Genomic DNA, 23,285 nt, shown 5'->3' with positions numbered 1-23,285 from the left:
ACTTACTTATTAAATGTCTTTGTTTGAAATGGCTATTGCGCCCTTGGATTTCTGGACTCAGCTTTAGCTCCTTCAATGTTGCTCAAGGAAATATAGTCATTTACAGGGGAAATTCAACCCTGCCAAGTCTCAGAATCTGTAAGATGTACAATGTGACTTGCAAGTCAAAATCAGTGCCATCATAAATATGCTGCACAAATATGATGTTTATACTAGCTCATATTTTTCATCTGAATTGAGGCATGTGCAGAAGACATAATAAAGGTCACGAAGTACATTTTCTAGAGAGAGGAGTGAGTGTAATTAAATTGCTCCTTTTTTCCTACCACATGTCTTGATGTGATTCCTTGCTGTGTTGACTACTACACTGCTTAGCTGAACTCCCATAGAGAAAATGGGATGGGTCTGATAATCCTCTTTCAATAGCTAATAGCTTTTTCTCTGTATCTGAACAAGTAATTACCACCTATTGCAATTTCTTGTAGGTAAAGCACAAATTGTTGTAGGTATCTTGCCATTAAGTCCTCAGCATTTTGGAAAAGTGCATCTATTGCCCTTCCTCCTATGTACCAACAGAACCAGTAAAGTGGATCTCTGAATTCTTGTTGCATTGTATCACACTGAGATGTGCTTTCTGAATTTTTCAGACTCTACAGATGCATTTGAAGTTACTATTTTTACACTTTCAAGGTCATTTCAGTCTTTATCATAATTATTTTTTCTATTGCTAAATCTCTATCTGAATGAAAGTTATTATTCAAGTTCTGCCCTTTCAAATGTTTTTGTGTCTTTAGATCATCATTTCAAATTGCTTGCCTTTCTTCTGCAAGCTGATCCACAAGTACTGCTAAGATGCAAAATTGAAAGGGCAGAACTTGATCCATGGATCAGTTCCTGCAAGTTTTTCTCCAACATTTAGGAAGTCTTCCTTAGTATCCCATCATCAAGAAAAGCTACTAGGTTTTCTTCTCTGCTTCTCACTGAGACTCATCGATTTCTGCTGATCTTGGTCTATGTAGATCAGGAGGTCACCTGGCTGATTCTTCAAACTGCCTTACATTTCCACTAGTCAGGTCTGTTGGTCTCTCTTTCTAAGAAGTTGCAAACCCAGTTAGGTTCTTTCACTCTGTTTTGCTGGTTGTTGTGAACCAACTTTACACTGTGCTCCTTCCTGACCCTCATTGTCATTCTGCCCTGTGGTGCATCAGCAGCTCTCCCCAGGCTGCATCATAGCACTTCTCATCCAGATTGTCATGTGCAGGTGATATAACAAAGATCATGCTCTTCGAGTGTCATTCTGCTAAATATGGTTGAGCAGTTGCCTGTGCATTGCAATCAAGGGGTCAGGTTAAAACCCCTCAGTGTATCTTGAGTGCACCAGGTCCTTTCTTTTCTACTGCTGCGACTGTGGAGCTACCTCCACTCCAGTGGTTCTTCACCAATTGTGTCACACACTGGTGCTCCTTGTCACTTGGGACTCTATTCTTAATGGAACCAGTTCACCAGTGTGTCCAGTATTTGCAGTTGTTGATAGCCTGATTTGAAAAATTCTTGAAGGCTTTCTGTGCCTTCTCATGTGCACAGGGATTGTTCCACAGCTTTGTGGCATCCTTGTGCAGGATCTCCTTCCAAAATAACTTTTAACTCTCATAGATTTTTGAACTGGGTTTCCCCCCTTCCCCTTGACCTTCTTTTAGTACTTCATGTATCTACTTGCTTTATGAATCTTCAGTGTCTTTCTGACAGAAGGAATGATGTAGACTAAAATTTTCCTAGGTCATGCCTCAGGGATGCAACTAAATCATGCTCTGGCAATACTTTCAATTTTTATGGGCATTTCTCCAGACTTTAAAAGTACTTAAAAATACTTCATCACTATCATTTTCTTAGTCATTTTTTGAGAGGAAAAAATTACTGAAAATAAACCTTTTTTTAAAGATGTTCCCCCCATCCTTGGCTTGCTTCTTATGTAGTTTATTTTCCTTTCCTTGTAGAGCATATAGATCTAGAATATCTAGATATAAATATACCTAGAATGTCCAGATACAGGATAATTTGTTACTAGTGTTTTATGATTGTTTCTACTAAGATTTCCTTCTCCCATGCCTCATGGAAGCCAAATCTACAGAGTTTCTCCTGTGCCTGTGCTACGCATCATATGGGTTCTGATGGGGTTTTGCTGTGCCTGTGTTTGAATGCTCTGGTTTGTGATATCTGCTGTGTGTTAGGTACCAGCTTGCTGATTCATTCTGCTCCTTGGATTTTCTGCTTGCCTTTTCCGTGGTTAGATTTCTCAGTGCATTTTTTAAAAAACAGTGCTTAAATTTTGCCTTCTTGCACGTCCTCTTCTATCTATTAAACAGAGCTGTTGACTGTACAGTACTAGAGGGTTCCTACTCACTATTCCATACATGATACCTTTGTATTAATGCATTTCTGGTTTTGCTATAGGTGGGGGATTTTATTGTGGAAAAGAGTAAGCTTCAAGTGCTTCAGCAGGCTGACTGTCCTTCTCCTGACTATTTTCTTTTTGCCTAAAAATAGGGTAATACAAAGGAATGAATAACTGAAAACTTAATTTTACACTACAAGCTGTTTACTTCAATTAGATTCGAGAAAGATTGGCTTCATAAACTATTTCTTCTTAACCAAATCTTCTGCCATATTTTCATATTTGCAGATAGCAGATTTTTTATAGTGTTCTCATGAAAAACCAGTATCTTCTTTCCAAGCGTGACATTACGTTTTGCCATGCTGTAAATATGCCTGGAGGTACACACAAGCCTGCACAAAGTAAACAGGTTTTTATCAGCAGAATGTCTAAATGCTTTGCTGTCACTGGCTCAACTAGCAAACAGAAAAGGGGAGAGAGATAACAGAGGGCAGTTTGCACTAATTATTATATAGTTATTTCCCAGGAGATATGATATGGGAGATAGGTTGGGCTCTTATGGAGTGCTCTGTTAGCAAGGCCTCAGCACTGTGTGGATTGCAGCAAGACAGCTACTGCCCAGAGCTGGTGTATGGCCAGGCAGCCGGACAAAGAAGTAGAGTGCTCCGTACTGTGGTGCTCTGGTCACTTGCCTGAATATTTTGCTCTTCTCAGGGGCCAGTTCAAGGCATTGGGCTGTCAGGTGTGCTGTGGAGAGGGATACTGCAGCAGGTTTGAAGCAGAGCACAGAACTGAGCATGGCAAGAGGTTACTGAGTTCTTGTGGAAGGGACCTCCAAATTCCTTCACGTTTACATGGGAGCTCTGATAAGTAGCTCCAGGTGAGATTTCATCAGGTGGCAAATAAAAATAAACAAATTACTGTGGTCCTTAAGTCCCTCAGTAAATGTCTCTTGGAGGGGGGAGTTTGTAACAGCCACTTTAGAGCTTCCTCGAAGGACAAGGACTACTGAGCAGGGGTACCAAGGATCCAAATCAAGGATTTAACATACTGGGAATTAACTGTGAGACTCCTTTTTCAAATCTGCTTCTTAGCAGTTAAAAACATCTTAAGAGTTCAGGTCATAAGGCAAGACATTTATTTCCACCTTTGGCAATTTAAGAACAGTCCTCCATTGTGAAGAGCTTTGCTGATTTTTTGATAGAGGGCTCAACCATTCAACACCACACCTTCTTGGGATGTTGTATGTATTTATTGCAGCTCCTAGCAATAGGTAGTGAAGTTACTGCAATACAACACTAGCCTAAGTGATTAGATTTATCTGCCCAGCCTTTCTAAATAACCAGTGATTGCAGAATCCTGGCGCCACTCCAGGTGGAGACGGCAAATCCTTCTGCATTCCCCAACCTCCCTCTCAGGGCTGAAGGCTGAGCATAGTGCAGAGCTACTCTGTTCTGCTCTCTTGGATGGGGATGGTGAGGCTGATCTCCCTGCCAACCTGGAGGGAGAGGAGAAAGTTTCCAGAACTGGAAGAGCAGAGCTGAGCAGACTCAGATATGAGATTTGGAGGCAAAGTAGAAATGGTAGAACAAGGCACAGGTTTATTGACAAAGCAATGAGGAACATAGAATCAGTATACATTGGTAGGAGGACTGGGAGGTGGCTGAGGCAGGACTTCTGTCTTTGTTTCCCCAGAGAAAAGAGGCTTCATGGTCACAGTGGTTGTTGGTCATGGCAATAAACTTCAATCTATTACACCATTTCAATTTGACTGGACATTTGGGCAGGTGGTATAAACATCCTGATGGAACTTCTCCTGGTCTCATAAAAATCAGTATCTGTGCAAAAGAAGGGAGACCCAAACCCATGTCCTTTCTGAGGGAAAGTGTGGGAAACAAGGAATTGCACACAGTTTAGCGGGAAATAGTCAGGCTGCTGGCAGGACTGGTCCCTTCCCACAGGTAACCAACAGCATGTGCTGCTTCTGGCCCAAAGGAGATGCTGTGAGAAAAACAGGAAAGATGTAAAGGATACAAACTGGGAAGAAATTGGGTTTCGTTGCCCCCATGTCTCACAGAAAAACTTCAGCCTTGTTTTCAGTTTTTCATTAGCCAGAGGCTCTGTGCTCTGAGCAGAACTTCATGTAATAAAGCAACCTGGTCTCTTGGGGGTATCCAGCACAAAATCATGCTTTAGCAGTGGAAGATGGAGGAGCACGTGCCTGAGAGCTTTAAGAAGGGGAATAAGCCAATGCACTGAAGGGAAAACAGATGGTATAGGGGACAGGCAAATCCTTGTTCTTTATGAGAATGGGGACAAAAGATGCTTAAAAGAAAGGTAAAGGGATGAAATAGTGAGTGAAATACTTATAATGGGCTGTAGAAATGCCTGAGGGGAAGTGTCCTGCAACACTAAGGATCCCAGTCCTTCCTCCTCCATCTTCACCAACAAAGTTACCAGTAACGAATTTGGCAAGTGTCCCTAGAAATGATCCCTCACTCATCCTACACAGACTTTGTTAGGTTCATAAAGCAGATTAATTACCAAACGGTAATTTTAGTGAGATGCAGATAATCATGTGACTTAATTGCACTTAATTGTCTTTTCAGGGGCTTTCCTGATCCCATACTTCATTGCTCTTTTCTTCGAAGGAATCCCACTGTTGCATCTTGAATTGGCCTTAGGACAGTGCCTGAGGAAAGGCAGCATTGGTGCCTGGAACACTGTCTCGCCTTACCTTGGAGGCGTTGGTACGTCTCTTTGGGTCCCAGCTCAAGGAATTGCAAATGAGCTCCCATCCAGCACACACTTCCTACACACCTATGCCTGATGCTTTTTAAGATACAAAAATTAATGAGTGTTAGGATTAGAGAGAATTTCTTTTCGATGAGGGTGGTGAGATACTGGAACAGGTGGCCAAGAGAGAGGTGGTTTCCCCGGAAATTGTCATGGTCAGGTTGGGTAGGGCTCTGAGCAACCTGGTCTAGTTGAAGATGTCCAGCCCAAACAAATCTATTATTCTATAATTCAGTATTGCTCTCATCAGGTATTGCTCTAGGCACACAGGAGCCTTAGATGCAAACCTCATCACCTTTGCTGTTGGAAGCATAATGAACGTGAGCTCTGCTAGCCAACACTGTCCTGTTCCTACCATATCTTGGTGCTCACTCAAGGGCTGCCCGCCCACAGTGCTTCTTGCTCCTCTGTGACAGCCCCTCCAGAAGCCAGTCTTCTCTGTCCATGAATAGCCAGACTGAAGGGAGGACAGAAAGACATGAAACCAGGAACAGGATCCGGCCACCTCCTAATGAGTTTAAAGCACCTGGGAAAGCTGCCCCCTCCACAAGAGGGGGCCACAGTGGGGCTACTGAAGGGACATTATTAACACGGCTGGGCACATGGTACAGTCCACATGGCAGTGTGCATCAGATTGGTGTGTAGGACTGTACTGGCAATTCTTTTCTGTTTATTGAATATTCACTGAAAAAACACATCTTGTGTCCTGCATGAATTGTTAGGCTGTAGAAGTGATTGGGAACAGCCACCATAAGGACTGAAGCATTGACTCTACTAGGTATTTGAGATAGCACCCTTGTGCCTGTAGGGCAAGGAGAAGCCTCTGGATGCTCCAGCCAGCCCTGCTGGATCATGCCCTGCACTAAGCAGGTGCTTGAAATGGGCTTGGCACTGACAGCCATGCCTGTGGGCACATGTGGGAGAAGAAGGGAGGGGTGAGAGAAGTTATCTAAGGGCCAAGGGTAATAAGGAAGAAATACCAAGCAACGGGGTGGTGCTTCCAGCTAAGCCCACATCCTTCAATTAGGCATGTCCTTTGTAAAAATACAAGCAAGCAGAAAATGTGGTGATATTCTTCCCTCCTTGTCACAGGAGCAAAACAGAGATCAATTTGGGGCATATGTGCATGATTTGGGACAAAAGAGTGGCCTCATGCAGCTACAGCATGCTGTAAAACTTCAGTCTCTTTTGGTCTCTACTATTAAAGTCTCATGTTATAGAAAACAATGTATTATGTACTAGGACAAAGGTTTCAATCCTAATCTTCTATGTAAGTAGAGAGTGTCAGCATTCTTGGAACAGGGTTGATGAGCTGGGAGACTGTGCACTAATGTTTGGCTACTGAGGACACAAATGCCCATCTTTCAGGGGAAAATCTCTAGGAGGGGCAGGGGAGGATGGACAAGAAAATCTTGAAACAATAGGAAGTGTGAGCTTCCAAGAGCTAGTGCTGTGACTGACTGATAATTTTTTCCAAAGCTTTTCTAAGCTGAGATCTTGTGCTTTCTGCAGGTGTTGGTTCGTGGGTGGTGTCCATTCTGGTGAGCTTATACTACAATACTGTTTTAACCTGGGTGATGTGGTATCTCATAAACTCCTTCCAAGAACCTCTTCCTTGGAGTGTTTGTCCTCTAAATGCAAACAGAACAGGTAACTACAATACCATGATCACTGCTAGCAAAAGGAGGATCAGAAACGTCAGTGTGGGCTCACCAAGAAATCCTGAAAAGGCCAATCCACATTTGATTTGGCCCTGAGTTGTGCACAAGTCCTGGTTTGATTTCACGTTAAAAAGGTCCAAGAGTCACAATAGCCTACTCAAATTCATCATCCTCAGAGAAACAACAAGATTCAGAAAATCCATGAGCCATTTTGCTTGATTTCAAAATGGAAAGCAAAATAACAGTGTTAAAAAAAAAAAAGATTAATAAGCAGAATAACTACTTAAAGTGGGATTCTTTGGTGCTCAGACCAAAGTCATGCTACCTGTTACAAAACTTTAGTAAGACCAAAGACAGACAGTGTAGCTAAGAAGAACAAGGAGGACTTATGTCAGGTCTTTAAAATTGTTTTTCAGCTTTCTTTTTTGCTCAGTTTGAGAGAAAACAAGGTCCAGGCAGAGCAAGAACCATAACCTGAGTTAGAGGCTAAGTGAAGAGACAAAACATAAAGAAGTCAACCTTCTTTTGGAGGCCATAGGACTGTTCTAGAGTAGGAAGACAATAAGACATAGCCCATGTTTCTTACAGAAGTAGACAAAATTATTTGGGCCTTAAGAAATAGGATTCTTTCATTTCTCAGGTTCAGATGTCCCAGTTAGGGAGTTAAACAGATGTTTTCCAAATCTGCTTTGCAGATCAACTATTTAATCAATATTTGGTATACAAAACCTTGCATTTTTAGTTTAGCATCTTTTGAAAATAATGAAGAAATCCTTTAAGGACAGATTTTTCAATATCGGGGCCAAGATGGGAAGAACCTGCATTCTCCATCACAAAGGCAATGCTCTCTCCAAGGATCTGCTTCCTGATACAAGTAGCAGCTGTTCCCATCTACCAAGCTTAGGTGAACACAGACTCCCCCAGTCTTGACGTGTGCTAGACCTCCTGGTTATGGGACAGCTATCAGTGCTGCCACACTGTGTAACTTCAGCTTTTGGAAATGCACTGTGTGTTCTCAGGACACACCCATTTCTGATTGGGAGCAATGGCAGGGGCTGCAGCAAACAGGGAACTCGGGTTTCCAGCTGAAAACAGCAGGTCAGCGGATTTCCTGAGGATTCTCTGTCAACCCCCTCTTCAGGGATTTAGGTTGCTCATAGGCAGAGGGGTAAGCATGGGTTGTGATGTATGTCATGTTCCCCATTCCTTTTTCTTCAGGCACAGAACATGGCTGGGGAATGTCCTCTCTCCTGGGTGCAGGTGCCTGAGGTTCCCACTAACAGAACTCCTGGAAACATAAGCCAAAGAGGCCGATGCCTGGGTCTTTCCCCGCTACAGGGCCATGACATCACCAGGGGAGCCTGGCCTTAGAAGTATCCTCAGGTGCCTCAAGCCTGTTATGGCTCCACCAACTTGCAGACATACAGCTAAAATTTCCTTAGTCTCCAGTGCCATTAATTTAGATTTTACCTTGCACTGCATACAACACTGTTTCTATTTAGAAAGTTATCCCCTGGAGAAGCACTGGTGATGTTCTGGTGAAGGTCTCAAGTAAGTCTCAGAGTCTCAGACTGATGTGACAGAGTTTGTCTTGCTGCACTTTACACACAGTGCAGAAAGTCCACCTCTGAATTTGATTTGGCAGTCCACAATTCATTCTAATACTTGCCACATTTTTTTTTTCAGGGTTCAACAAAGAATGCTATGAAAGCACTGCAGTAAATTATTTTTGGTATAGGAAGACTTTGAATATAACACCTGATATCGCTGAGAGTGGCACATTACAGTGGTGGCTCATTTTGTGCTTAGCAACTTGCTGGGCAATTGTCTATCTCTGCACCATCCGAGGAATTGAAACCACAGGAAAGGTACACAGGACAGAGAAATGCATTACCCCAACCTTTGCATCTTGCTCTCCTGATACCGAGTTTTTACCACCAAGGAAAGCCTTCCCTATTTACCACACTAGCACCATTTCACTGTGCTCCTTGTCCGATGAAGCCAGAACAGCAGTACAGGTGGCTCAAAATGATGCTTCTCTCTTTCTCCATTGCAAATGCTTCTGCTCTACCAGCCTTCTCTCACACAGTTTTAAGGGCAATTTTCTCAGAAATATATTATGCAAAAGTACACCCTGCTTCTTTTAAAGATGGCAGTATTCATCCGTAGCTGTCTTATCAAATATTATTAGGATTATATGTTGCAATAATTTAAAGGTTTTATTGAAGTTATTGCCAGTAACTGTTTGTCTTCTGACTTTCCTACTTTAGGCAATTTACGTAACAGCAATATTTCCTTACCTGGTCCTGACTATATTCCTTATTCAAGGACTCACTCTACCAGGAGCCACAGATGGTCTGGCTTACCTCTTCACCCCTAATGTAAGTATTGCTGCTATAGTCAGAAATACTTTTCCTTTATCTCCCCCTCAGATTTCACACTGTATACTCATTTTCCAGCTACTCTTGATCTAGCTCTCTATCCAAGAGCTCAGATAAGCTCTTTTTTCTGAGATGAAGTGATTTAGTATTTTAATATACTTCGGCAGAAAAAAAAAGCATCAAAGTATTTAACAATCCAGTAGTAAGCATATAAGAAAATACTGAAAAATTAAGTATGTTATGGGTGCCTCAGTCTTGAATGTGTAAGTAAACTTCACAAGCACATGATAAAGATGAGATTTTCATGCCAAGGTTATAGATTTTACACAACTTTAATCTTTTAAGAATTCACAAGGAAAACTAATGAGGAGTTACACACCGCAAAGTGGGGTTTTTTTAAGGTTGAAAGTAATTTTCTCCTATCCATGTTTCTCCTTAACTGCAGTTTCCTCCCCTCCATCGTAGCTGTTCCTAAAAGACACAACGGCTAGAGAAGAATGCCTCTCCCATTTTTTCTCATCTTCTCAAAGGGATGGGAGTTCCAGATCCCTCGTTTCAGAATGCCCTTTTCACAATCTCCTTAGTGGCATTCCCAAATGAAAAGTCAGACTGTCCCGCTGAATGGTTGCTATAAACTGCAAGATCCTCACAATTCTGCCTTTGTGCTAAAAAGCTCCATGAAATGGTGAGTGCAGAGGACGAAAGCAGCACCCACTGATAGGTGGTCTCAGAGCATCCACTGGTTCTGCAGCCACAGCAGCACTTCCAACCACAGGAGCAGTGGGTTTTTCCCTTTCCTTTTCTACAACAAGAAAACAGGCATTAAGGAAAACATAAGTCAGGTAGCCCAGAGATATATTACATGCCAGGCTGGAAAGGGATAACAATAGGAGAAAGCTCAGAGGAGACATCTCTTTATCCCTCCCTCTGCAAGCCCAGTGGCATGGACAGCCATCTAAATGCTGCCAGAGCTCAAGAAGGACAACCTTGGTTATTCCAGATGATCAGAACATACACTTGCATTTTTTTAGGGCCCAGACGTGACAATAAAAGCTTGGTGCAACATCTTAAGGAAGAAAGCAGGTTAGACAACACAACCAGGAACAGGGCTTAGCCTGTTGTCATTTGGTCTCAGCCTGGCTGTTGGGTTTCTCTGGAAGAGCTCAGGCATCTCTGGGACTTGGGATCACTGCACACTGAACTTAATGCAGAAAGTAGATTTGTTTATATTCCCAAAAGCTTGGAGGTATTGCAGTGCTAAGGAGGAGCAGATCATCATAAAAAGAGCCGGATGGATTTGTAGACTGGTGCCAGAAGTCAGAGTGGAAATCCATTTGCAGTCAACCTGCAGTTAATGGTTAGCTAGTTTGAGGAAGCAAATCCTGGGGACATACTTGACAAGTCATCTGAAGATGGTTCTAGTGATGAAACTATGTTCTCATCTACAAACATGGGAAAGCTGATGCAACAGCCTGGTAAATTGATACCTGCTATGGGTGTTGCCATTGCACAGAAAGTTATAGTGTAAGAGAGAGAGAGATGGCTTTGTTAAACCAACCTACCAACTGCTATGGGGGATTGTGGCACTTTAAGGACTTCAAAAGACAGTAAGCATAACACTGCCCTTCTCTCTTCTTCCCCTTAGCCCATAACTGCAGTACCAATATTTTCTTTCCTGTTAGCCTGTTTCATGAGGAACTATTGCCACCCCTGCCATCAATAAACACAGTCATGTTTCCTGTTATGCTTCCCCACAAGGAATGTCCCGAAGTGAGTTGTACAGGGGGCTATTGGTTTGTGGGTTGGGGTTTTTTTGGTGGTTTTTTTTTTTTGGTAGAGATTTACCTGGTCCATCCAGACCACACTTGCTTACAAAACTGTAAAGTGTGTTTCTTAAGTGTATGCTGTTTCCTTCTTCTTTTCCTGTCTTTTGCAGGAAGTTGGTAAAGTTTTAGCAAAATAAAGTAAGAATTAGCTCACCTACTGCTTTTTTCACTTTGCTTTTAAAATAAATGTATAAATAAATAAAATCAACCTTCTTGACATTTCCACTCACCGGAGGCAATATTTTCCAACTTTTTTCCTACTTTGCAGTGCAGCACAAATTGTAGTTTCTGACAGCTGCCACATCCACCTTCTGGTAACTGTGACACCTCACTGTTCTTGAAAATCTGCGAAAGAAGTAACGCCTAGTGCTAAAAGTTATATCTTACCCAGTTTCAGGATCATAATCACCCAAATGAATTTTTATTTTCTCCAAACCACCACTGTTTAAGTTTATTCACTTTCTAAGTTTGTATTTCAGTTCTCATTAAAAAATATCACAAATAACAACTGCACGCATAGGGATTTAAAATGTGGCAGGCTATGCAGAAATACATAGGTTTTTTGCCATCTGACTTACTTGCATACCCTAAATTTTAGAACAAATAATGAATACTTCTTTTCATTGACTTTCAGACATGGAAAAGTCTGACAATTCACTCACTCTTTCTAAACTCTTGGCTACCTGGAAAATGAAGCTGCCAAGAAAATAAAAAAGACTGAAATGATGTTCACAGACACTTGAAGGGAAAGCAGAAGTTGTCAAAGATGAAGCAACACAGGAGCTGAAACAGACTTTTGGAAAGGTTTTTGAAAAAAATAAGTAATGAGAGGCAGCAGAAAAGAGATCCCATCAAGCATCAGCAAGAGTCTGCATGGCACACCTTCAGTGGACATCTGTGCAAGCTCAGGAAAACAAATGTCTCCTTGTCCAGTCTTTTTCACATTTGAAAGAGCTTCAGAGACTGTAAATACTTGGAGGCTTGGCAATGAAAAATTCCAATAACTTGGTTGGGCAACTGATGCCTGTGCCCAGAGCTCTGCAGCTATTTAACAAGCAGTGAGAATAGCCAAGAAAAAGAAAAAGGCAGCACAGGCACCAAATCCTCTATCCACAGAGGCAATTTGTAACTTTTTCCTCTGTTTGGCAGTTATGATATATTACTATGCATGGACACTTAAAGCTTCTTTCCAGGTACCTGGACTGTCCATACTGTTTCTGGTATTAAGGAGAGCAAAAGCACTGCCCTAATGAAATGCTGCCTTTAAGTACAGTGTTACTTGGCCTTATGAGAAAAGCATCAGTTTTTACACATCACAGGGACCCAGTAATTTTTAATTCTGTTTTAAGTAAATTTCTGTCTGTGTTTCATGTGTTCCAGTATCCAAAAATCTTACCACCCGTGAGGTATCAATTATACTTCCTTTCCTCATTACTCCCATGTTCATTCATTGACATTCTGGTTGTATATCTTCATCTGCATGTTTCTGGCATCAGCACATTTTTTCTTCTGAAGATACTTGTAAAATCTGTATGCCATATTACTTAAAATATAAATAATATTTTTAACAATTTGCTTAAGAGCAGATAATGACATTGCCATGGCACGCTTGCCCACCTGCTATTTCTTCAAGTTTGGGGGTTGATTAGTATCTTTTAGAGTCAATAAATGCACTGCACCTGGCACCGGTCATAACTATCTCCAGACTCATCTGCCAAAGTCCGCAGCCAAAAATCCAGACTTGCAGGAGTTGCATCTGTCAGCACTGACTTGGCAGCACTTAATCAAACTGTGAAGGTCATACAGTAATGTGAGTGCCAAGTTTCTGCACTGCGATAGCAATCTAGATCTGTATCTGCACAAGGCCCTGCCAGTGAGCACTCTGGCCTTTGAGGGTTTGGTTATGATCTTTCAAATTAATCCTCTAGAAAGGTTTGCCTAAGCTGAAGCATTTCAGCCAGCAGTGGTTACACATATCTGCTTGTTATGCTATGTTGTACAAAGGGTTACACCGCTTTTGCTGTGGCCAAAGCACTGACATCCCTGTGGGGAGGGCATCTGCAGTAATGGCATTACCTGCATCCATCCACACTGAGGTGAATCCATTATTCTTGCTCTTCAAGCCCAGGCCAGCCGCAGAGAAACCCAAAATGCTATTAAGGGTCTTTTGACATACTTACCTCTCACTCCTGCAAATGTTCTCAGTCATGTACCAGGATCAGATAGACACAGAAGACACACAAGTTGTCCTGCAAGACTGGGATGCAGACTTGACTCAGACTGATGTAAAACAAAGTGAAATACTCTGCAGTCCCAGTATTACTTTTAAACCATCTCATTTCTAAAACATTCTTAACTAAATACTGGTTTCTATTCCCCCTCCTTGATAACAGATTGGAAAGTAATTCACCTGGTAGGCTATGAATATATCATGCCACTTTCTGCAGGAAACTAATATTTATTGACCACATTTACATTTTGCCCACTACTTATGTTTTCTCTTTCCCAAATCTTCGTTCGCGAAGCCTAGCCATGATGATGTTTTATCTTTCTTTTAGACAGATTTCAATGGCAAGATTCCTTAGTGCCACTATTTAAAACTGCTTAACATTCTCTGTAATCCACTTGCTTTTTCATTTAGCTTCCTGTATGACGTTGGTTGCCCTTACATCAAAATTCAAATTTCACTCTGTCACTTTCTTCTTTTTCCTTATATTTCCTCAAAATTTCAGAACCGAAATAAGAGATGAGCTATGAGAACTGGAAGAGAAAAAGCAATTTTAATTTAAGCCTAATACATGCATTTCTTCCAATTATTTCAGCTGAACACTTTGAAAAATCCCCGTGTATGGCTTGATGCAGCTACCCAGATTTTCTTCTCTCTCTCTTTGGCTTTTGGAGGGCTTATTGCATTCTCAAGCTACAATCTGCCAAAGTAAGTAGAACTACAGCCTTTATTAACTGGCTAAATTCTTGCTGCATTCTGTGCCTTTTTTTTTTTAATTTTCAAAACTCTTTCTTTAGAATATTTATAAATTATCTTAATTTTTCTAAAGGATCTTAAAAGATTCTGTCTTTGTAAAAGGCCAAATGGATCTTCTAACAGAAAGGGGGGGAGGGAAATCTAAAAAATTAAAATGCTTGCAGAAATAACTGAATCACAGATAAAATACTGCCCTTTTTAAGTTGTTTCACTTGTTTGAATGCTATCCCTAGAAATGACTGTGAAAAGGATGCTGTGACAGTAGCAATTGTGAACAGCATGACATCCCTCTACGCTTCCATTCCAGTCTTTTCTGTTTTGGGGTTTAAAGCAACCACAGCCTACTGGGACTGCTTGGACAGGTGAGAAAGTTGTGTTCCCAATGTTATAATGTGGTTCCAATGCTTAAATAGATAATGCGTTATTTGAAAAACATGCATTTAGAGAATTTATTTTCAATAAAAAGGAAAAGCATCTATGGATGAGAAGCATGTATGGAGAAGTCTAATGTAAAACCAGAAAGTATTATGGCACTGAGGCAAGAATGGTCAAGGGTAGCATTCATAAGAAGCAAGACGAATTATAACCATATAAATATATAACCATAACCACATAAATATACCCATTTCAAGTAGTGCATCAAAGTTCACATCTCAGTCTCAGACTAGCACTAGAAGTAGTAAGAAACCAACACATTTTTCTATTCCACCAGATTCACTAAATTATTAAACATGAGTGGTGGAAATGATCTGGAGAACCTGATAAAATAAAAACGTTTTAGAGACTGCATCTGCATAAAGTACTCGGAGTTTGTATCTGAAAAAGATGACTTTAAATAGTCTATTTTTTCCTGTTTTATAAAAAAACTGTCAATTAATATTTTCCTTTATATTGTAAAAAGCAGCACAGGAAGTAAGCACAACTTTTGAGTAACATCTGGATACAAGGCATAGCATTTCCAGTCACATCATCTGCAAACATTTAAACTAATGCTATGTTGGCTTCTCTGGCAGGAACATTATGAGTATCATTAATGAATTTGATCTTCCGGAAGAGAGCATCATGCGACAAAACTATACCTCCTGGATCAGTTTCCTGAATTCATCACATCCAGAAAAAATTGCTGGACTCAAACTGAAGAGCTGTGACCTTCAAGAATTTCTTGATCAGGTACCATAACTGCTTCCAACAGGTAATCCTTAAACAAAATAATGTAGAAGGATTGGTATCTTCCTTTTTCTTTTAAGTGCTTGTATTTTGCTCTACTTGTAATGAATATATTATATATAATCACTGAACAAATCAATTTTTCAACATTTGAAATAACAATACCATTGTAGGGTAGTTTGAACTCAAAGCTGTCTGTTACAGCATGCAAAATTACACACAATAATCACAAAACTAATCTTCAAGGGTGCTCCTACCTGGAGCCTACCATGGACACGACATTCAGTCATACTTTGGTTTATAGGAATAAGCATAACAGAGGACACACATCTAGATGAAAGATTACAGAAAAAGGATGCTGAATGGGAATTTCCCAAATCTATATTTTGGAATCTTCCTAAATCTACATTTCCTAAACCTATACTTCTTAAATCTATATTTCCTAAATCTATATTTAGGAAAGCATCAAAAAACCTATAACAATGTACACTGTTTGCCACCAAAATACATTAGGATCCTCTTCTTTTCCTTATTTTCTAATCCTCCTAAAACACTTCCCCTATCACTACACATGGATGTTTCTTCTCTGTCTACTTGTCCTACCTCATTCCATATTTTACTCACATGATGGAGAAGTCCAAGGAGGACATTCCAGCCCCGGCACAAGTCAGTTTGTTTTGTCTCACTTCTTCTGATGGCACCCATTTCTGATTTATGGTTTGAAGTATCTTACTTCCAAATTATGGCAACATTAGTATCTTTCAATGCTTATATTTAAATATCCTTGTCCTCGGGAGACTAAATAAAAAGAAATTTGTCTGAAATTGGCTTTTTTCCCTATTAGTCTTTTCTGCCTTTGCAATTATGGGGTCCTTTGTAATCAACAATTCACCATTTGTCTTGCTGCTAGTGTGACAATCATACCCTTATTTACATCTCTTCCTTTCCAGCACCATCAGAGATTTTTTGAAAAACACACTTAAGATGGCATTAGCAAAACAATTGCTATTTCAATTACAACTCTCTGATCTGCTTTACTGTGGACCTATCTCTCTGTGCAAGCCAAAGTTCTGCTCCATGACTGTCTAGACACCTCTGATAGAAAATTTAAACTCCTCACAAACACTCCCCACTGCACATTTTCTCAGCTGCAGCTGCCACAGAGCCCCACAGGCTGACCAGCACCCTTGACTTCAGAGAAGGACAGAAGTGTGTCATAATTACTCATGCATGAGAAATGACATTATAATGTGTATTTTTATCTGTTTGTGAATTCTGCAGAGTGTATCAGGAACTGGCTTGGCTTTCATCGTTTTCACTCAAGCTATCATTCTCATGCCAGGCTCCCAGGCCTGGGCCATCCTGTTTTTCATAATGTTGTTCAGCCTGGGCCTTTCTTCGATGTTTGGAAACATCGAGGGTGTCTTCACTCCTCTTCTAGAGCTTCAAATTGTATCTAAATCAACACCTAAAGAGTTATTATCTGGTAAGGTATTTGCTTTGTTTGAAGAGGGTGGCTTCTTTATAGATGCACAAGCTACCAACTGCTTAGTAAATATCACAGAGGAATTAATTTGTGATATTAATTTAGCTTAATCTCACAGTGTAAGTAAGGGCAGTGGACTGTGTTTGCAGAAGATAAGCACAGAGATGAGGTAGCAGTTATGGTAGAAGCTGTCAGGTTGCTATTATATTGCCTTTGCCATCTTTTTTCTTAAGTTTGCAAGGTAGCCGTTTCAGTCTGAGAAAGCTCGCTAAATTGCTGTTCCTGGAGTCAAGTTCACTCTGAACTGCTGTAGACATCAGGAAGAGCTTTGTCTTCCCTTAAGCCTTTGGCACCAATACAAATCACTTTAAGGCATCCAATGACATCGGTTGGTCTGCCGTAACCACCTGCACATGAACTTCTGTCACAATTGTAGGAGAGGTCATTCACCCCTCATTCGGGTTTATGATACTACAGATCGTTTCACGTTTACTATAAACATGCCAGAGTAGAAAATTAGGACTTGGAAAATGAGGAACTAGCGTGTGTGATCCTGTTCTTGCACCACAACTGGGATCTTTTCAACCAGAGGTGGGTACTGAACCCAACCTGCTCCTTAAGAACTAGGCTTGATGAGAGTCTGAGAGATTCTACTGTGAAACTGGTCCAGAAAAATTGGTCCAGAAAAATTTCTGGAAGTTTGGATTAATACTTCCACAATGTGCCCTTTTAAATTCTCATGGGAAATACTGATGTCATGCCTTTTTTAGAGTTTTCCTGTGGCATTTAAATGATATCCTTCATTTTACAACTTTTTATGCAGAAACAAATTTATTCACAACCTGATGAGGTAACCATATTAGTTTGAAATGGATTTTCTAATCGTGAACTTCCTTAAGTAAAATTAAAAAAATGTCTGGAGCCAACTTTTTACAGAAATGAACCAAAGGCCATCTCAGAGCCAGAAGAAATTAATAACACATTAGGAAGACATACAAACTGATGTGCAGCCCCTGTCTGTGTCCCGCAACACATTCCCTCCTTCCCACTTTTCGCACAATTACCACAAATTTAAATCTTGCTAAAGCAGAACTGACTGTACAGAAGAGTGTGCTGAAACACAAACCATACACACTGGAACATAAGGGACATACACCTTTCTAGCTCTGGGCTCTTTGAGGAAATGGGGGACAGAAATTCAGGGAGTCTTTACACTTCTGAGGTGACAACTGCCTGTGCTTTGATTCTATGTATGGCTGCATGGAAATCAGGGCACTTGAAACTCACTGCATCAGCCAAAAATTAACATTGGGCAACAGCATAGCACAGCCCAGGCTTTCTAAAGGATTAACAACAGGAGGATGTTCCAAGTCACACAAGTGCATTCCTTCTGCAACAGTCGCGCCTCTGGGCCAACACACAAGGGAAAACTGAATTTGGGAAGTGATATTAAGTCCTGTAAGGCAAAAATAGTTTGTTGTAGCTCCATAGAAGGAGAGAGAATAAAAATTACTAGAACAAGAGCAAAAGTAATTTAGAACAAAAATATACTTACCAAGTTCAATACTCCAGTAACAAAGATATCTTTTTTTCTTCAGGTATAATATGTCTAATTAGCTTCCTCATTGCTCTGTGTTTTACACTGGGTTCAGGGAGTTACTGGATTGACATTTTTGACAGATATGCAGGCTCAGTGCCTCTTCTAGTCATTGCTTTCTTTGAAGTAATTGGAGTTGTGTATGTCTACAAAATTAAAAGGTACGTTGGAAACAGATGGAATTTTTTTTTTCATAAGACATAAACACAACTCAGGTTGCAGTAATTTTGTCCATGACCTGATTTGATTTGGTGCTGGTTAATTCAGACTTCTTCCTAACATGCTGTTTAATCCCTTGATAATTTTGCCTTTTTATTTTAAATATTTGAATAGTCTACAGAACTGCTGAAATATTATCATTTATTTGTACTTAGAAACCTTAGACTAGGTGCTCTGGTAATGTAAACTGACTGTACAAACTGGTCATTGATCTCTGGTAGGGATCAGTAAAGACCTACTTCATTGGTATTATTATTTACTCAAGTCAATAGTGAGTTATTAAAGAATGGTATGGAATAGAAATGATTTAGGGTGCTGTACAATGTGTTTAAAACTTACAGAAAATTATAAAAAGTGAATCTGTTACCACTCTAGATCTGACATCATCATAACCATGCTCTCTTTTACAAGGTTCAGTAAAGATGTGAAATGGATGACTGGTCGAAAACTCAATCTCTACTGGCAAATCACATGGAGGTTTATCAGCCCTCTGCTCTTGCTAATTGTCTTCATGGCCTTTGTTGCTCTTCAGATGCTGAGGCCACCAAGTTACACAGCCTGGAACCCTAAATATGTATGTTCCCAAATATTTTCAGAACCTCTAATAAAAGCAAGACTTATCTATTTTTCTCCCTTACCAGATCCTTTAAAATCATTGCTATCTACTGCTTACCTATGGAATGCAGTCTGAAGTGATGTAGTGCTCAGAATGAGAAGGCTCCAGTATGCAAAGAGGTTACACATACTAAAATGTGTCTCTTCTTGAGGTGTCCCACATACTGTGTGCTCCATATTTGTTATAGGTGTGTGTAATGCTGAGAAGTGTTGAAGTGAAATGTCTCACAGACTTTCCATACCTATATAGGGTTCAGAGGTAGAACAAATGCATGAGCAGAACTGCAAAAAGGATGTCAGGGATGAAAACAATTCTCAGTGAGAACTACCAACATCACTGCGGTCCTGAAGAATATATGAATGTGTACTTCTGGCAGGCAGACAGGAAGGGAGCAGTGGTCTGAGAATAGTGTTGGTTAATTCAGCAACAAAGTCATGTCAATGCTCGGAACAACTGATTTGGGTGTCACTGTCTCATGCCACCTGCAGTTTCTTGGATCCCTCTCAAATACAACCTGCGTAGGGGTTTGGAGATTGATTCTGGCCCTAAACTGTGTGAGGATTACACAGGATCAGTATCTCCTCCAAATGCCATTAAGTATGTATCATTCCAAATAAAACCCACAGCCACAGACTTGCAGAAATTGCTTTACCATCATTCCCTCAAAATCTCTGACAGAAATCTTGCCTGTTTGACAAAGAACATGCTCAGTCATTGCTGACACCAGATAAGTTTTGAATACTAACACGAATAAACAGACTTTAATCAAGAGAGGGTGAAGGTTTGATAACTCTTTGGGCCATCCTTGTATCCCTAGTAATGTGTCACAATTACAGCTATAAATCTTTGAAACTGTAAAATACTTACAGCCATCTTTAGACTCGAAGGGTTTACAGAGGACATGGCCACTGAGTGCTATTGTTGACCAAGAGTAAAATTTTGCTATCCTTACCAAAACAGTGTGAGAAAATGCAAATGTAAGTGTACCTACCAATTATTTCTTTCTCTTGCTTTTTTGTCTCCATAGGAAGGCTTCCCCATGAAAGAGGAGAAAGTTTATCCACCTTGGGTACAGGCAATCTGTGTGCTGTTAGCTGCCCTTCCCTGCACGTGTGTACCTCTGGTAGCACTCTTCCATCTGATCAAACAAAAGCGCAGAAGCAAGGACACAAGCCTTGTATCAGCAGAAGTATTTTCATGTCAGGGGGCTAACAGCAACTTTCCTCATCCAAAAGAATAAATACCCATTGTATCGCTCTGCAAGCAAAAATAAGCCTTTGTTAGGCACGATGAGCTGTCATACGATATTATCAACCAACCTGGTATATGCAGTTCATACACTTACAGCCAATCACTATTACTATATAAACAGTAGTGCTATGTTTCCTTTAATTTCAACCTATTTCAGTGCAGTTACATTAATAAAATTGTCCCTCCTGCATCCTGTCCTAAATCCTGCACACTAACCTAGTACCAGCCCCATTGCTTTAACTCTTCTTATGCATAGGAGGTTGCTGCTGCAGCAGATGTGTGAGGGGGATACTAAATCTAAAAAAAAGAAAAAAACTAAAAAAAATTAAGCTGCAAGATAGAAATCATCCCCTCTCCCTCCCACTTAAGGTTGGACTTAATGATTTTGGAGGTCTTTTCCAACCTTAATGATTCCATGATTCTGTGAACTGGCCTGGGCAGTAAGATTCTCCTGAAGCAGTGATGGGAATAGAAACAGTGGCATCCAATCAGTCTACACCAAATGATGAAAAGCACACTGTGACTCTGCCTGCTAGAAAGAAATGCACAGGGTAAACAGTCTGTGTGTACAGCAGTTGCCAGGCCAAAGCCTCCTGGCTCTTCCCCTATGTGGGATGAGCAGTATCACCTGCAAAACAGTTAAGTGCCTGGGCTACACGTTTTTATTTCCGAGAGCCGTGGACTTGGCCAATGGTCTGCATGAGAATGTCCAGCAATGCCCCATGGTAGCCTGCCAACAGCCCCAGCCCTTCAAGTCAATAGAGAGGCAGGTACCCCAGCAGGGAAACACAGCTTCTGTCAACAGAAACCTCACAAGTTACAAAGGTCTAATCAGAGTTCTTGATGTTCTGCACCTATGCACTGTAAAGCTTTTGACAATGACATGGAAGATTTAAATCACTACTCTGCCTGTTGCAAATAAAATTTGAAATGTTATGAGTAAAAAATGCTTCCAAAAAGAATGAATAACGAAAAAAATAATTTAAATTTTGTGCATGTATTTATATAAAAGGTATGAATACAAACTAAAGCATATACTTTATAATCATGTCTCTGACCACAGATAGCTAGATGTTCATTAAAATCACATATGCAAGTATATGCAGCAGGTTTAAGTATCTGGTCAGAATTCTGTTGTTACACAAAAACACATCCAATCAATGCAGACACAAGATGAGAAAATAATTAAACTACATATACAAGACTTTTAAGTCTACAAATCCATCTTGCGTCGCTGGCGATGCACTCACAGACTTGTTGACTTTTGAGCTGCCCCTTCCCATTCAGGAGAAGAGAGACTTCGTGGGTCACTGGACATGCAGTTCAGCCTAGGACAGGACTCAGAGAGAAGACAATTTTCAGCTCCAGCAACTACAAATGATAGCAGGGAAACACACTATCTGAAGTTACTGTTTAGCTGCAGGAGACATGTAGAAAACGTGTTGAGCAACTCTCACAGGAACATTGTGTTTCTGTTGTCAGTGCCCTTCTGATGCGACCTCTACCCAAATTCCTATGCCAGAACTGTAGCCTTATTCCAGTAAAATCAGTGCTACAACCTTCCCCTTCCTATTCATGTGAAGCACAGCATCTTATAAGTACTATTTTCACTTGAATTGCATGACTGACTCTGTTACCTGGGGAAGGATGTGCATGTAAATATGTAACAACGTATTGAAGTCTTACATACTAAATGCTTTCTACTTCTGCTCACTCCTCTTTGAATTTTTTATCTCCATATCCCAACAAATTTTTCTATAATACTCCGCAGTGAACTCATACCGTTCTGACAGACAAGACTTTTCCAGAATTGTCTAGGCTCTAAGGACAGACTGGATTCTTTAGGGATAAATTAATAAAGGACACAGGCACAGTCTTAAGCAGAATCCAAATCCCTAAGACAAGGAGTTCAACTGCCTCTTAAAGGAAAAAGCATCAAAAGGAGCATTGCAACAGCACTATAAATAAGGACCAAATTATCACAATACAATAAATAGAGGAAAGATGCAGAGAGAAAAGCATATTCCTTCTGGAACACAGGCAGTTTCCTAACTTGGAAAACTTGATACCTACCTCAAATTGAGATTCACAGTCTGTAATTCCCTCCTAAAAGGAAGCAGTGAGGAGAAGGATGTGTTTGATGAATGCCTCCAGATACTACAATATCTTCCAGAGGGACTTCTGTCAAATTCCTCCCTTCCAGCCCTGCACACACATGAGGAACAATTTTCAGCCCTACCCCTCTTCCTCCCCATATAAACCCTCCAGAAAGCTCACTTACATTGAGTAGCTTACTTCTCTCTACTTACCTTCTCTTAAATGCTGAGACAACCTTAACCTTCACCCCAACCCTCAAATCTTTTGCAATTTTCCCAGCTGTCCAATGATTGCTGAAAATCCACATTACAAATTCAGAACCCTCCTAAGCTAATTCATTTAATATTTCCAGATTCAAGTTATTCAATCCAGCCAAACACTTCCTGTCAGCAGTTGCTGTTTAACACACTGCCTTACTACCAATTAAGTAGAACATATTTTACCACCATAACATACAGCACTATTTCTTTTAGAACATTTCTGTGCAGAAGCTTTATGCAATATTTCTACCTTCCCAACAGTATAAACCTCTAATTTTAGACCAACAAATGCATCCCCTTGCTATGGTTAATCTATTCCTTACATGTATGCTCACAGTACTGTTTTTCCAATTATCGTGAGCCACCGCAGCAAGTTCAAGTTTTTCGTAGAGACTGCCAGCTTTTCTTCAAATATCCAAATTCTCCATTGGCTAAAACACATACTAGTTTCAGCTTTACTTTCACTTGCCTTCTTGAGTGGAGGATATTTTAAATGAAATAGTCTTCTCTTGTGATTTCTGCATTGTATTTGTATCTGTTTACAAACAGCCTT

At 40.5% G+C, this 23,285-nt stretch overlaps 1 protein-coding gene and 1 long non-coding RNA gene across 15 annotated transcripts in view; one reads left to right on the top strand and one right to left on the bottom strand.

The window, feature by feature from the left end:
- The window catches only part of LOC108496492 (sodium-dependent neutral amino acid transporter B(0)AT3-like), a 26,345-nt gene extending 4,726 nt beyond the window's left edge, over positions 1-21,619 (top strand). For both annotated transcript variants that reach the window (XM_017813247.1, XM_017813248.1), the window contains exons 2-12: positions 5,002-5,142; positions 6,701-6,838; positions 8,536-8,717; positions 9,120-9,230; positions 13,879-13,991; positions 14,273-14,401; positions 15,053-15,209; positions 16,488-16,692; positions 18,291-18,450; positions 18,920-19,082; positions 20,152-21,619. In XM_017813247.1, the coding sequence (XP_017668736.1) occupies positions 5,002-5,142; positions 6,701-6,838; positions 8,536-8,717; positions 9,120-9,230; positions 13,879-13,991; positions 14,273-14,401; positions 15,053-15,209; positions 16,488-16,692; positions 18,291-18,450; positions 18,920-19,082; positions 20,152-20,364 (1,712 nt within the window). In that variant the 3' untranslated portion in view covers positions 20,365-21,619. The remainder of the gene's footprint in view (positions 1-5,001; positions 5,143-6,700; positions 6,839-8,535; positions 8,718-9,119; positions 9,231-13,878; positions 13,992-14,272; positions 14,402-15,052; positions 15,210-16,487; positions 16,693-18,290; positions 18,451-18,919; positions 19,083-20,151) is intronic.
- LOC108496495 lies at positions 3,650-23,285 on the bottom strand. 13 transcript variants are annotated; one of them, XR_001874479.1, is made up of 10 exons: positions 22,657-23,285; positions 22,449-22,580; positions 20,116-20,381; positions 19,182-19,365; positions 18,248-18,435; positions 15,119-15,237; positions 13,237-13,313; positions 11,287-11,401; positions 5,130-5,224; positions 3,650-4,393 (listed from the first exon to the last, which is right to left on the bottom strand). It is a non-coding gene; the product is annotated as an uncharacterized LOC108496495 (long non-coding RNA). The 13 variants fall into 13 exon arrangements; XR_001874481.1 differs by having other exon boundaries at positions 22,685-23,285; XR_001874484.1 differs by lacking the exon at positions 22,657-23,285 and adding an exon at positions 21,626-21,714 and having other exon boundaries at positions 22,449-22,638.

Source organism: Lepidothrix coronata, unplaced genomic scaffold (genome assembly GCF_001604755.1).
Source record: "Lepidothrix coronata isolate B3197 unplaced genomic scaffold, Lepidothrix_coronata-1.0 Scaffold40, whole genome shotgun sequence".
NCBI lineage: Eukaryota > Metazoa > Chordata > Aves > Passeriformes > Pipridae > Lepidothrix > Lepidothrix coronata.
This window is presented reverse-complemented; position numbering and strand designations above follow the sequence as displayed.